Consider the following 13,639-nt stretch of genomic DNA (forward strand, 5'->3'; position numbering starts at 1 on the left):
ATGCTATGGTTTCACATGAGTTTGTGGCCTCGTCCACAATGTCCAGGGTTTAGTAGTCATTGTGTAACTAAGCTAGTTAATATGTATAGCAGTGTAATGCATGTATAGCAGTGTAATCACTAATCCGTGTGCGTGTGTGTGCTAAATGCCAGAAAATGCTTCTAGTTTATATGCTGTGAAATTCTTAATTGTTCCTTAGCACTTTTGTGACAGCTTGTAAAAGGATCTTGTCTTCAGCTATACATTTTATTTATCCATCCCATCATACACAGACCCAGAATTCTTTCCTGTCTACTGGTTATTTGGGTACAAAAGAATAAACAATAGCAATAAGCAGAGCTATAAACTGCCATTTATTGTGCCCTGCCCACTTTAATGTGTCAAAATAAATTAGAAAAAAAATTCTTACATTACTTTTATACTTGCATATTTGTGTTAGTTTCACAGTTTTGAGTCACTTAAGTATATTAAAAAAATATTTTTGCTCTTTTTTGGGACAATATTAAAAATGTAAACTTTTACTAACATTTTCCAATTGCATTATGTAAGTACAACACAATTTTCTAATTGTAATCAAGAATTCATGAGTTTAAAAAATAATTAGACTTGATTTTGTTTGTAGTATTGTCCAGCCTTCATAGTGGGTGCCTGTCTCTGCAAGCAAGCTATTTACACCACATAAATACGTTCTACTGACTCATGTCTTGAGTATTACTGTGTAGTCTTATGGAAGAGCATCCCACGCTCTAATAGTATATTCCCAAAGCACGCACTGCACAGACACTCTTCACACCCACACAGACTAGCGGCATTTACATCTGCACAATTCTGTAAACACTGTTTCAAGTATAAACATAAAGTAAGCTGTGGTACATTTCTGCAGTGTGCACGCACACACATTGTCTTGCACTGAATTTGGGTACCATCAGTTGTTTTTCTTTCACCTTGTCACACATTTTTCTTCTTTCTCTTTCATTTTGCTGTGTATAGTGTCAGCTGTGGTGGTGGTAGTGTCAAGTCTGTCCCTCACCGTAACAGCATCGAGTGATGGCCGCAGAGGAGATGACCTTGCTGTCAACGTCCCTCATACACCCCTCGCCCAGCACCATGTCACTGCCCCTCAGCGATGACAGCAATGCATCCACCCAAGACTGCAAAGAGGCAGGGAGACATCTCTTCTTCATTGTCTCTGTCCAGGGACCATGCAGGCACCAAACTGGTGCTGATCACTACAAGGACTACAGGTCCTCAGATATAGCCACAAAGATCTGTAATTCTGGAAAGATTTGTTTTTCTAGAAAGATCTGTTTTATTTATTCTCTTCCTTAGGATTAGTACAACTGTTTAAGTGTGACTTAATAAACTACAAAGTTCAAATTTAAATGTGCACCATGGTCTTTTGAGGGGTTTTTGTTTGTTTTGGCAACACTCAGGCAAAACGCTTCTGTGAGTTTTGCACACGTCCCCAGGTGTGTCACATAAAGTTGTGCATTGCTGCGTCTGTATGCAGGATGGCTGGGAGGTGGTTGCCTGTCTGCGGGAGGCAACGACTAATGTGCAGGAACCCATCAGGAAAGAGGGCCTCCTGTTCAAGAAGAGGAAGTGGCCAATGAAGGGCTGGCACAAGGTGAACCCATGAGGCAAAACCAAGCCCTTATGTAGCTAGTGAGGCAAGGGGTAAAGAAGGAGAATGAATCTTTGCGCATTCAGTGTAGTGTAGTGTTTCCCAGTGTAGTGCAGTGTTCGGGGCGAGCCGAGCTATTGGGTGGTGGGGGTGGCGCAGCAAAGAAAAAGAAACAAAGAATGTGTATGTCGAAGTGGGGGGGAGGGAATGTTCTTTACTACAGGAGTGGGAACTGCAGAAAAAAGTCTGGGAACCACTGGTGTAGCGGATGTTGATTACCCAGCGAGCTAAAGTGAAAATTAATATTCTCTCAGTCCTAATGAGAACAATACACCACTCACATTACCCCTGTTTTATTTTTAGTGATTATTTCTCTCTTTCTATTCCACTTGTTTGGTCCATTTCCTGTCAGGTGCTTTTGATTCAAGAGCAGCATTCACACTGCTACTGTGTTTCTTCTCTGACAGAGGTACTTTCTATTGGACAAGGGCATCCTTATGTATGGCAAAACATTAGCTGACGTGAGTAAATACATAAACACATGCACATGCACACAAACACACATTCACATGCACACACACACATACATGTGTGCATATACACACACCATTTACCAACTAAAAGCACATACACACACAAATACAGCTTTGGCTGAGTAGTGTTGAGATTTCACACTGGTGTTACATCTTAAACATGTATATGTATGTGCATATGCATGGGTGCATGTGTGTGTGTGTACACGTGTGTATGTGTTCTCAGCTGAAGAAGGGGAAGGTCCGTGGCCGCATTGATGTTGGGCTCTCAGTCGTGTCCATTAAGAAGAAAACTATGTGCATAGATCTGGACACAGGGGACAGCATCTACCATCTAAAAGTACACACAAACACACACACAGGGGACAGCATATACCACCTAAAAGTACACACACACATACACACTTCAAATTTACATGTACACTTCAGTAAGTATATACACCTGTGTTCACTAATATGGACACTTAAAGTGGTGGATTAATGTTCCAACCAAAGATCTGTAATATGTAAGCTTCAAAATAACTTTGCAAGGCTATATTAAGAGTTTATCATAAAAAACACCTTCTCTTTAATGCTTGCCTGGTAGGTGAAGCCCCTGGATGTGTTTGATGATTGGGTGTTGCATCTACGGAATCACCGTGTGTTCCGTCAGAATGAGATCGTAATGGATCCTCCTGAGCACCAGCACTACTCAGACTCTGGTTCCATCAGAAAGGTACTTACCTCACTGACCAATCAGAGCATTGCTGTTTGCCCTCTCTGCTCCTTCACTGGTCAGACTAGAAGATTTTTATGTCTTATTTACCTTAAAACAAGAATTTTTAAAAGACTAAACTATACCTGTCTACTTAATCTGCTCATATAATCTACTTTATTTGGTCATACTTTCTACTTAAGATGATCATATCTAATTAATCTGGTCATATCTTCTACTTAATCAGTTAATGTAATTTACTTAATTTGTTTATATTTTCTACTTAAACTGGTCATATAATGTACTTTATCTGCTGTACCATTTCTTACTGTGTTGTTCTGTCTCGGTCTCTCTCTCTCTCTCTCTCTCTCTCTGTAGCGACCTGCCCTCTCTAAACAGCCTTCTCTAATGTTGAAGAACAGTTTACTGCAGAGCTCAGAAGACATGAAGAAATGCTATAGAGGTGGCTCACACATACATACATGTCTAACTGTGCTTTTCTCATTGTTGCGTTAGCATGTTCCTACGTCAACCTATCGCTCTCCTCCTGGGCAGATCTGTCAGAGTGCGAATCATGTCTGCTCGAGCTGAACCTACTGCTGAAGAATCTGGAAGTAATACATCGCTCCTTCTTAACTCCCACAATCGACAACCTGCAGGTAGAATGATTTATACCCCACCCTTCACACACAAGACCCTCTCGTTCAGGGGTGACTATTCCATCACCTTGGCCTCCCTTTAAGGGGGTGACGGTTTCTATCACATTCTCTCTTTTCATTTTGGGTCTTATGATTCAAGATTCAAGATGGTACCATGGATGGGTGTCTCAGCAGTTTGCCATTACCTATTATGTTGTTTTTTGTTTGTTAATGATGTATACCAAGTGTTTAACTCTATCAGTTGGAATAAGGAACATCTACTAACTCTCAGGAACAGTGTTCAACCTCACATTATTCCTGAATTTGTTCAGAAAGTTCTGGAGATTCTTCTGACAGGAGCTCTCGCTCTGCTTAACCTGACCAGGAGACGCAGGAGAGGCAGAAGTGCTGGTTTATTTCTCAGAAATTTGCGTTCTGAACTGCTTCTAGTCAATAAAACCCACAAGGACCTTTCAAACTCATCTGCTCTCTGCTTCACGGAAACCTGTCTTACTGGTCTGAGCTCGGACAGTGCACTGCACATTCCTGCCTTTCAGCTCCACAGAGTGGACAGAGATGCAACAAAGAATGGCAACAGGAGGAGGAATTTATTTCTACATGAGCAAACCCTGGTGTAAAGATGACATGGTACTGCTAAAATCAGGAACTCCTTCACAAGTCATTGTTCATAATCTGCAAGCCGTTTTTCTCTCCAAGAGTCTTCTTTATTCATTTTGGTCAGAGTTTACATACCACTTAAGGCGTGTGTGTGCACAAGGAGCTGAGACAGCTAGCCAATCAGATAAGGGAAATGGAAGGGGAGGGTCCAGACTTACTTCTTGTGACCGTTGTCAGCCAGAGGAGGATGGCCCCCCCCCCCCCCTTGAGTCTTGGTTCTTTTCAAAGTTTCTAACTCATGCTTTAGGGAGTTTTTCCTTGCCACTGTCCCCCTTGGCTTGCTCAGTGTGGGCTTGGACTTGGACATGTGTAAAGCTGCTTTGTGACATCTTTTGTAAAAAGTGCTATATACATAAATTTGATTTATTTTTAAATTCGATTATACTGGGAAGCTTTAACAGTGTAAACCTAACAAAGGAAATGTCCAAGTACTGACATGTCACTTGTGCCACAAGTTTAAATATGGTTGTCTTGCCATTATGTGAGTGACTCTCAGACATTCCGATCACAGTCTCATCCATCCTGTTCCTGACCAACGTAAGTCAGCTTAGACACTCAGACTTGGCACTGGAGTACTGCCTCAGAAGAATGAGCCAAACTCCAGAATGTAGTCAGGGCACTGGAGAGAACCATCGGCAGCAGTCTGCCAACACTACAGGACATTTACAACTGGAGGGTTACAAAGCAGGCAAGATTATAGCTGACCCCTCTAATGCTGGATACCACCTCTTCCAGTAACTTCCATCGGGTTGAATCAAGGCCAGCACAGTCAGACATGCAAACAGCTGATGCCATCAGTAACCACATTAAACACACTGCACCTAAAGAAAATCTCACCCACCTCTCTTATTGGCACACAACTCCCATGTAGCACAGTGTACCTCTGCACAATTGTACAGTGTCCATAAATTTTCAGTATACTGTATATAAAAGGTAATTATATTTTCTCAACTTGATTGGCTCTGTTACATTAGCTCTTTTAAACGTACTCTATTTACTGTGTACTTATTTTTATCTGCCTTAATTTAATATCTTGATTCTATTGAATGTTTATAACTAGTCTGCGCTTGTCTGGTCTGTCTAATATGTTACATGTCATATATGACAGATTCCTTTTGTCACTATCATACTTGGCAAAATAAAGTGATTCTGTTTCTGATCTCTCTCTGTATGTGTCTTCTAATACAGCATATTTCTCATTTCATTTATACTTCTGTATTCACAGACTGAGGGTCCTAAGAAGGAAAAGAAAGGACAGAGGAAATGGAAATCCAAAGCTCATAGCAAAAACCGAAAACGCACATTGCGGGTAAAACACGTACAACTTCTGTCCCACTACTTCAACTTCCTGCTGTTACAGGGACATGAATCAGGAGTTAAATGGCAGTGAGCTGAGCAAAACTGAGCTGATGTTTCAAAGATACACATGCATACACAAACACACACAGACAAGCAATCACAACCCTCAGGTGCTCTCTCTGTCTCTCTCTCCAAGGCTTCTGCGTCCCAGCCATCTCGGCTGCATGTCTCGAACCCCAACCTGACGCACACTGAACTGAGCTACTCCGAGACACCTGACTCCCCCATCAATGCATATCATTTGCAGGGAGACTTCTGCCGGCTGGCCAACACCAGTGAGTCCCTCAGAACATGGACACACACATGCGCACACAAACACACATGTACTCACAGACTCACACATTCACTCACACATTCACTCACACATTCACATTCACCTGCAGTCATGTGCCATAAAAAGATCCTTCCTCACCACTCTGTCTGCCTCTCTCTCTGTATCTTATTCCAGTTCACACTACACTGAAGTCCACGTACACTTCCTTGTGTGCAGAGAGAGACAGATTCAGAAACACTCTGGAACTGAAGAGTATCCGTGAAGTGGTATGTGAACAGTGTTGTGCTGGTGTGAGTAGTACTGGGACTTTGCTGTGGGTGATAGTTTATGAGCAAGCTGAAAAATCCTCTCTGTTCCTACAATCAGGATGTCTGTGAAGGGCCCTGCCCTCTACTGTACCAGGTGTCCAGTGAGAATCGAGGGTCAGTCCCTGAGTCTCTGTCTGAGTTCTTTGATGCGAAAGAGTACCTGCTGTCCTCTAGCTCCTCTGAAATTGAGGTCAGGGTCAAGAGGTCACATATAACTTTAAAAAGCTAAATGTTCTGTGGAGTCAAAAAAAATAATTTTGATCTTTTTTTGCTGTGTGTGTGAGATTAGGTATCAGATAATGACTCCTGCCTAAGTGATGGCAGTGATAATGTTTCTGAGGAACTCTGTGACAGCGAGAGAGGGACTGAGAGGGACAGTGCAGGTGAATCCTCCAAACACACACACACACACACACACACAATTAGTCCATAATTTCATTAGAAGGGTTTATTTTGTTGTTTATTTACTTATGTTCATATCTGTGTGTGTTATCCAGGCAGTAGCGTGAGTGTGATGGCGCGCCGCTCTCAGCTGCCAAGCCCATGCATGGGTGCTGGTGTCAACCTGTGGAACATCCTCTCCTCTAACATTGGAAAAGACCTGTCCAAGGTGGCCATGCCTGTCCAGCTCAACGAGCCAATCAACACGCTGCAGAGACTCTGTGAGGAGATGGAGTACTGCCACCTACTGGACACAGCCGCACACACACATGACCCATACATGCGTATGGTGAGAACACGCACACACTACCTGTACATGCACATGGTGTCTGACACACACACTGAATGCAACTATTTCAGTGATGGCTATTAGGATATAGGCAATTGTGTTGAACAGCTGAAGTGTTCTTAAAATAAACCTCTTAGACTTAAACACACCAATAAAGGAACAAAACCACACATGCTGATGCTGGAAGTAACACTTATTCCTGCAGACATGTAGTTGATATAAAGTCCTACACATATGAAAATCAAGTGACAAAAAAATCAAGTGACAAACAACCAGAATTGATTTTGAGGGGAAAAAATGAAAACCAACAAAACACATATAACTTGCATAAGTGTGAACACACTTTTATAACCAACCAATCTAACTCATGTTAAATACTAATGAGTATACATGTTTCAAATAAAATGCAAATAAAATTTTGGTGTAAACCCCAAATAAGTGCAAATTAGTGCTGAACTGGGGCTATAATCCAAGTGGAGAGAATCAAGAATAGCTCCAAATACCTGAATGAACAGATTCTGGCGCTTCCAGTGAAACCAGATCATAGTATAGTTTCACCAAACAAGATCACAAGCTATGTGCCAAAACCCATTGGTGCTTTCTCTGTGACACTTGTGCACATAACATGTGTGTGTATGTAGTCTTTATTTCGTTGGACCACCTTTAGCTTTGATTACGGCACGCATTTGCTGTGGCATCGTTTCCACAAGCTTCTGCAATGTCACAACATTTATTTCTGTCCAGAGTTGCATTCATTTTTCCCCAAAATCTTGTATTGATGATGGGAGATTTGGACTACTGCGCAAAGTCTTCTCCAAAGATTCTCAATGGGGTTCAGGTCTGGACTCTGTGGTGGCCAATCCATGTGTGAAAATGATGTCTCATGCTCCCTGAACCACTCTTTCACAATTTGAGCCCGATAAATCCTAGCATTGTCGTCTTGGAATATGCCCATGCCATCAGGGAAGAAAATGTCTATTGATGGAATAACCTGGTCATTCAGTATATTCAGGTAGTCAGCTGACCTCATTCTTTGGGCACATAACGTTGCTGAACCTAACCCTGACCAACTGCAACAACCCCAGATCATAGCGCTGCGCCCACAGGCTTGTACGGTAGGCACTAGGCATGATGGGTGCATCACTTCAGCCACCTCTCTTCTTACTCTGATGCGCCCATCACTCTGGAACAGGGTAAATCTGGACTCATCAGACCACATGACCTTCTTCTATTGCTCCAGAGTCCAATCTTTATGCTCCCTAGCAAATCGAAGCCGTTTTTGCCAGTTAGCCTCACTGGCAAGTGGTTTTCTTAAGGCTACACAGCTGTTTAGTCCCAATCCCTTGGGTTCCCTTCACATTGTGTGTGTGGAAATGCTCTTACTTTTACTATTAAACAGTATCCCTGAGTTCTGTTTTTCGCCGATTTGATTTCACCACACGTTTAAGTGATCGCCGATCACGATCATTAAAGATTTTTTTCCGACCACATTCTTTCCTCAAAGACGATGTTTCCCCACTGTTCTTCCACTTTTTAATAATGCGTTGGACAGTTCTTAACCCGATTTTAGTAGCTTCAGCACTCTCCTTAGATGTTTTCTCTGCTTCATGCATGCCAATAATTTGACCCTTCTGAAACAGATTAACAGCTTTTCTACAACCACAGGATGTGTCTTTCGACATGGTTGTTTAACAATTGAGAAGCTACTCACTGCATCAGTTAAAGTTAAATAACTTGTTGCCAGCTGAAAAATAATCGCCAATGCATTAATTATCCAATAGGAGGCTCTTACCTTTTTGCTTAGTTAAATCCAGGTAGTGACCTTTTTTTGGCCAGGTAGTGTATATATGTATATATATGTAGATGTCTGTTTCTCCTGCTACAGTGGGAAGAAACATGCTGAGGACACCTTGTTCTGTTTCACCTTGTTTAAACTTTGTGTGGAACTCTCTGTGTGTGTAGGTGTATGTTGCAGCATTTGCAGTGTCAGCGTATGCATGTACATACACCAGAGCAGGTGGGAAACCATTTAATCCTGTCCTAGGGGAGACATATGAGTGTGAGCGTCCAGATAAAGGCTTCCGCTTCATCTCTGAGCAGGTAACAATGTTTCCCCCCGCCCACCCCTATAGCTCTCTATCTGTTATTTACATGATTGGTCTATGTGCCTCAGGTCAGCCACCATCCTCCAGTCTCTGCTTGCCATTGTGAATCCAAAAACTTCACTCTGTGGCAGGGTGAGTAACTCACACACACATATGTGCAAATACTCAATAGGTTTATTTTAAACTCGGTTATGTTTGTCTGCCTCAGATGTCCGATGGAAGAACAAATTCTGGGGCAAGTCAATGGAGATAGTTCCCATGGGAACCACACATATTGTTTTGCCAAGGTATCTTACTTTCTAATAACTTCCTTTCTGATCAATCCCCTTTTAAAGCTTTCTACTATTTCAGGTCTCTCACGCGTACACACACACACACACACTAACTCTGCCTTTCTCTCTCTGTGTCTCCTCTCTGACCCCCTCAGATTTGCAGATCATTATGAGCTGAGTAGGGTCACTTCCTGTATCCATAACATCCTAAGTGGCCAGCGCTGGATAGAGCAATATGGCGATGTGACAATCAGAAACACTTCTGCCACAGAAGATCCTGTCCTCTGCAAGATCACGTTCCTCAAGGTAACCTTAACTCTCCGTACCCTCTGAGATGTTGTAGGCAGGATCTGAGTTCTGATAAACACTGACATCTACTAGACAATAAATGGCATCTCTGGGAATATGCTGCTGTTGGCTTGTGATCCCTGCCAGCATAATTAAGCCATGTTTTTGTGTTTTTTCCTAACAGAACAGCTCCCTAATACTAACATTTATCTTAGGAATTCCTTGTGCATAAATGGTGAGATTGATAGATCAATAGATAAATAGGTAGATTTGTATTGATCTCAAGGATAATTGTAGTGCATGTAACATTTATCATATAACAATTGTGATTTATAATCAGTGATATTACCCAGCTCTTCCTCTATTCCTGTAGCTACTTCTGCTTATTTCACTGTCTTTCTTTTTTCTTCTTTTCCTGGATTTTTCATTACTTTTATTCTTTGCTTATTTAACTTATTGTTCTTCCTACTTTTCCACACAGTCAAGATCCCAAGGTTCAAGCAGTAATGAGGTACAGGCAACGGTTACAGATTCAGAAGGGCATGTCATTCACTTGCTTTTCGGCAAATGGCATGAGGCCTTTTACCTTGGGGACCCATCTTCGGCCATCTGCCTCTGGAGAGCAAGTGAGTGAATGGCTACATTGAAGCCTATTTGATTACAGTATGTAGCTAAGGGTAGTTTAGTCTGCTGTGGAATTATGTTATTTAGCTTGCTAATGTACTAATGCAGTGCATGTGTGTGTCTGCGTGTGTGTGTGTGTGTGTGTGTGTGTGTGTGTGTTCGCGCGGGTGGGCACTCGCATGTACATGTATCTAGACCCCCTACCTCTGAATTATGAGAAGTACTATGGATTCACTCAGTTCACCATTGAATTAAATGATTTGGATGAAAGCATTCGACCATTCTTACCTCCAACAGATACACGTTTCAGACCCGACCAGAGGTACCAGACATTCATCTACATATATATACACGGACACATCACACACACGCACACACACACACACACACACACACACACACACACACACACACACACACACACACACACAGTATAACTCAATACACATTTTCAGAACGAATCAGACTAATGCATTTATTGTGCAAACATATGCCACAGTGTAGGAATATTAGGATTATGTTTGCTAATGCTTGTATGCAACAGTACCACCCTAGACCACTAGGTGGCTGTACTGGCTCTTAGGTCAGGTAACATTTAGTTTCTAGCTTCTGGGCAGGAAAATGCATTTTTTAACACAATCCAACAGCCAACAATGGGCTAAACACCTAACAGCAAGTTTACAAGTTTCAGTTTGGACAATGGTTTATTGGAAGCATGTAAACATTTCTGTCCACACAAGGGCCAATAGTGTGTTTACGTAGTTAAGACTTGTGTGCACTGGTTCCAGGCTGCTGGAGGAAGGTGATGTAACTGGAGCAGAAGAACAGAAAAAGAGGATTGAGGCTCTGCAGAGGGAGAGTAAGAGGATCCAACAGGAGAACAACACCACTCACACACCACGCTTCTTCAAGTGTGTACTTTTTACAAATGTGTGAGAGTATATGATAAAGATGTAAATTTTAGAAATGTTTCTTTATTTATTTTTGTGTATGCATGTTTGTCTTTCTCAGGTGGACTGAAAAGGACTCATGGACAAGCAATGGTACATACTGGGAGCTGCGGAAAGACCCTGGTTTCAGCAAACTGGAGTTCCCAGTGCTCTGGTGACCAATCAGGGGCTTCCCCCTGCACTGCTAGACCCTGCCTCCTTTGAGTCCTAAAGGTCTGCCCAGAATGGCCTTTCACACCAAAACATTCTTGCTTTCATTGCACAGATGCATCAAGGATCACACATTGGTACTTTTATGCCCAGTACCAGAATGTACATGGAATTCACTTGGTGCAGGCATCAAACTAAAATAGAATATAGACAATAGCACCTTACTTTATTGAAAGCAGATTAGCAATCCTTATTGTTTTATTCATAGAAAACAAGAGAAATACCATCTGCATCCAAACAATAAGTAGGTATCTGATCATATAGAGTACGCAAGTCTCAATATGATATGTATCTTGATTCAAACTTCATGATGCTATTTACCCTCATTGTAATTATTTTATTGGGAAAAGATTAGATAATTTACTGAAGAATAAAAATCAGAGTATTTGTGATTTCTGCATTGTGGACATGATTTGTGAAGAAGTGACTGTGCTTCTCTGCAAATGCCTTTATTTCAGTGCTGTAGAAAAGGAGTCAGTGGACTGACTTCTGATCTCTAAAATGACTGATCTCTACTTCAGACCACACACACACACACAAAAAAAAAAAAGATCTTTATTCAATGTTGAAAAATAAATTGATGAAATGAATAAAAACAGACAAATATAAACACAATAATTAACAACTATATTAAATGAGCCGTATTTTGCTCATGTTTTGGTGTATGCAAAGCCAATGATAATGTGGCCCAATGTTGTAAAATATAATATAGTGATTAGTGAGAAATACCAGTTTAAAGAAGCGTTAGTTCTTAAGAAGATACACTTACTCAGCCACCTTATTAACATTCTGCATTCTAGTTGGTTCAGTTCTGCTTTCACTGGAATTCCATTTTTGGTGTCAACGTTCACAGTCGCATTGACATGATCTATTTATTATTACTGTTATTAGTGGGAATATATCTGGTATATCCAGTGCCAGGACTTTATATAGTATGAATATATCTATTTTCAAGGTCAGCAAACATTTACTTGCCTTCTATTAGGGTTCACACAAAGATCCCTCAAAGCCTTAAATATCTGAAGAAGAAACTGATGTCACTGCTGCTCTTTCAATGACAATCACACACAATCTTGGGATTGGTCTGTATCACACAAAATAACAGCATTTAAAAATAGAAATAAAAATACTGCAATAAATGGGCTAAGCACACAACAGCAAGTTTCATCTTGAACAATATGGTATACTGGAAATTTTGTAAAGAACATTTCTGTCCAGCAAGTGACTGCAACAGTTTTGTCTGCAAGGGAGAACCCTTTCCTGGATGCCAAAACACATTCTGGACCTCAGCCTAAGCTGCTTTTCTTTACACAGCTTCCTAGTGACCTTGCATGCACTATACACTAATACGCTAATACACTAATCATGCAATATAGTATATACATGGCATACCTTATATTTTTCTCATAACATTTAGGAAAAGGAATGTGTTCCATGTACAACACAGTATCATTACACAAACAACATATGGCATGTGATAGGATTTCCATTTCTGTGTTGTTATAGAAATGTTAAAGTGATAAGTGCTATCCTGTCCAGGAGAATTGTGCTATGGCTATTTTACTGCCTTGGTTCTCTGTCCATGCTTCTCTGTGGAAACCATACAGAACGGTTCCACTGCTTTTTCTTAGTCTGCGGGGCATGGAAACTCCTGGAACTCCAGGGAGGTCAAAATGTTTCTCCTACACCGTCCTGGTCTCACCAATAGCCTCTTTTGTATTCAAACAAAAGCCAGTTGCATTAATGGCAGCTGTTCATGCCACAGTTCACATATCAAAACACTGGATCTTTATATATGGTGTATAGAAGTAGCTATGGTAGGTGGAGGCATACAGTTCTTAACACCATTGTTAGCACCAATTTTAAATGCTGTAAACTATTTAATTTATATGCTGAATTATAAGGGTCCAAATTCAAATATATAAGGATGCAAATCTTTCAGTTTAATAATCAGTTTCATTACTTGGGGATGCACTGCATTACCCAAAGTAAAGGAGTTAATGTATAAAAACACTGCTGTAAGCTGTAACGGCAACACAAGGCAAGTTTATTTATATAACACTTGTCATACACAGTGCCAGTTCACACACAAGTGCTTTACATGCTCTGGCCTAATGGGAGCATACACTGAATAAATAAAAGTGGACCAAGAACTGATCCCTGGGGGATTCTCTATTTTCCACATGGTAATCTTATCCGATTCATAACTGCAGATCCTAACACGGTAACTCCGTACTTCTAAAAGAGACCTAAACCATTTGAGGACAGATCTTGATCATCATACCCAATTTTCTAAACTGTCACAGAAGTGATCTACAGTGTCAATGCAGCAGTGTCAGCATTCAGGTGTAT

General features: G+C 41.1%; 1 protein-coding gene across 4 annotated transcripts in view; it reads left to right on the forward strand.

Moving 5' to 3' along the window:
- Nucleotides 1-11,679, forward strand: part of osbpl3a (oxysterol binding protein-like 3a) — a 15,502-nt gene extending 3,823 nt beyond the window's left edge. For 3 of the 4 annotated variants that reach the window (XM_027014979.3, XM_027014980.3, XM_027014981.3), the window contains 21 exons: nt 991-1,161; nt 1,511-1,627; nt 2,092-2,145; nt 2,384-2,497; nt 2,744-2,872; nt 3,230-3,314; nt 3,407-3,510; nt 5,393-5,476; nt 5,663-5,801; nt 5,975-6,066; nt 6,167-6,298; nt 6,398-6,491; nt 6,606-6,838; nt 8,801-8,938; nt 9,012-9,075; nt 9,152-9,230; nt 9,371-9,521; nt 9,985-10,129; nt 10,323-10,449; nt 10,916-11,038; nt 11,139-11,679. In XM_027014979.3, coding sequence (XP_026870780.2) covers nt 1,048-1,161; nt 1,511-1,627; nt 2,092-2,145; nt 2,384-2,497; nt 2,744-2,872; nt 3,230-3,314; nt 3,407-3,510; nt 5,393-5,476; nt 5,663-5,801; nt 5,975-6,066; nt 6,167-6,298; nt 6,398-6,491; nt 6,606-6,838; nt 8,801-8,938; nt 9,012-9,075; nt 9,152-9,230; nt 9,371-9,521; nt 9,985-10,129; nt 10,323-10,449; nt 10,916-11,038; nt 11,139-11,235 — 2,415 coding nt within the window. In that variant the 5' untranslated portion in view covers nt 991-1,047 and the 3' untranslated portion in view covers nt 11,236-11,679. The remainder of the gene's footprint in view (nt 1-990; nt 1,162-1,510; nt 1,628-2,091; nt 2,146-2,383; nt 2,498-2,743; nt 2,873-3,229; nt 3,315-3,406; nt 3,511-5,392; nt 5,477-5,662; nt 5,802-5,974; nt 6,067-6,166; nt 6,299-6,397; nt 6,492-6,605; nt 6,839-8,800; nt 8,939-9,011; nt 9,076-9,151; nt 9,231-9,370; nt 9,522-9,984; nt 10,130-10,322; nt 10,450-10,915; nt 11,039-11,138) is intronic. The other variant, XR_014117298.1, reaches the window with a different exon arrangement.
- The last annotated feature ends 1,960 nt before the right edge of the window (nt 11,680-13,639 follow it).

This window comes from Electrophorus electricus, chromosome 2 (assembly GCF_041902795.1).
Source record: "Electrophorus electricus isolate QZ-2024a chromosome 2, ASM4190279v1, whole genome shotgun sequence".
Lineage (NCBI taxonomy): Eukaryota > Metazoa > Chordata > Actinopteri > Gymnotiformes > Gymnotidae > Electrophorus > Electrophorus electricus.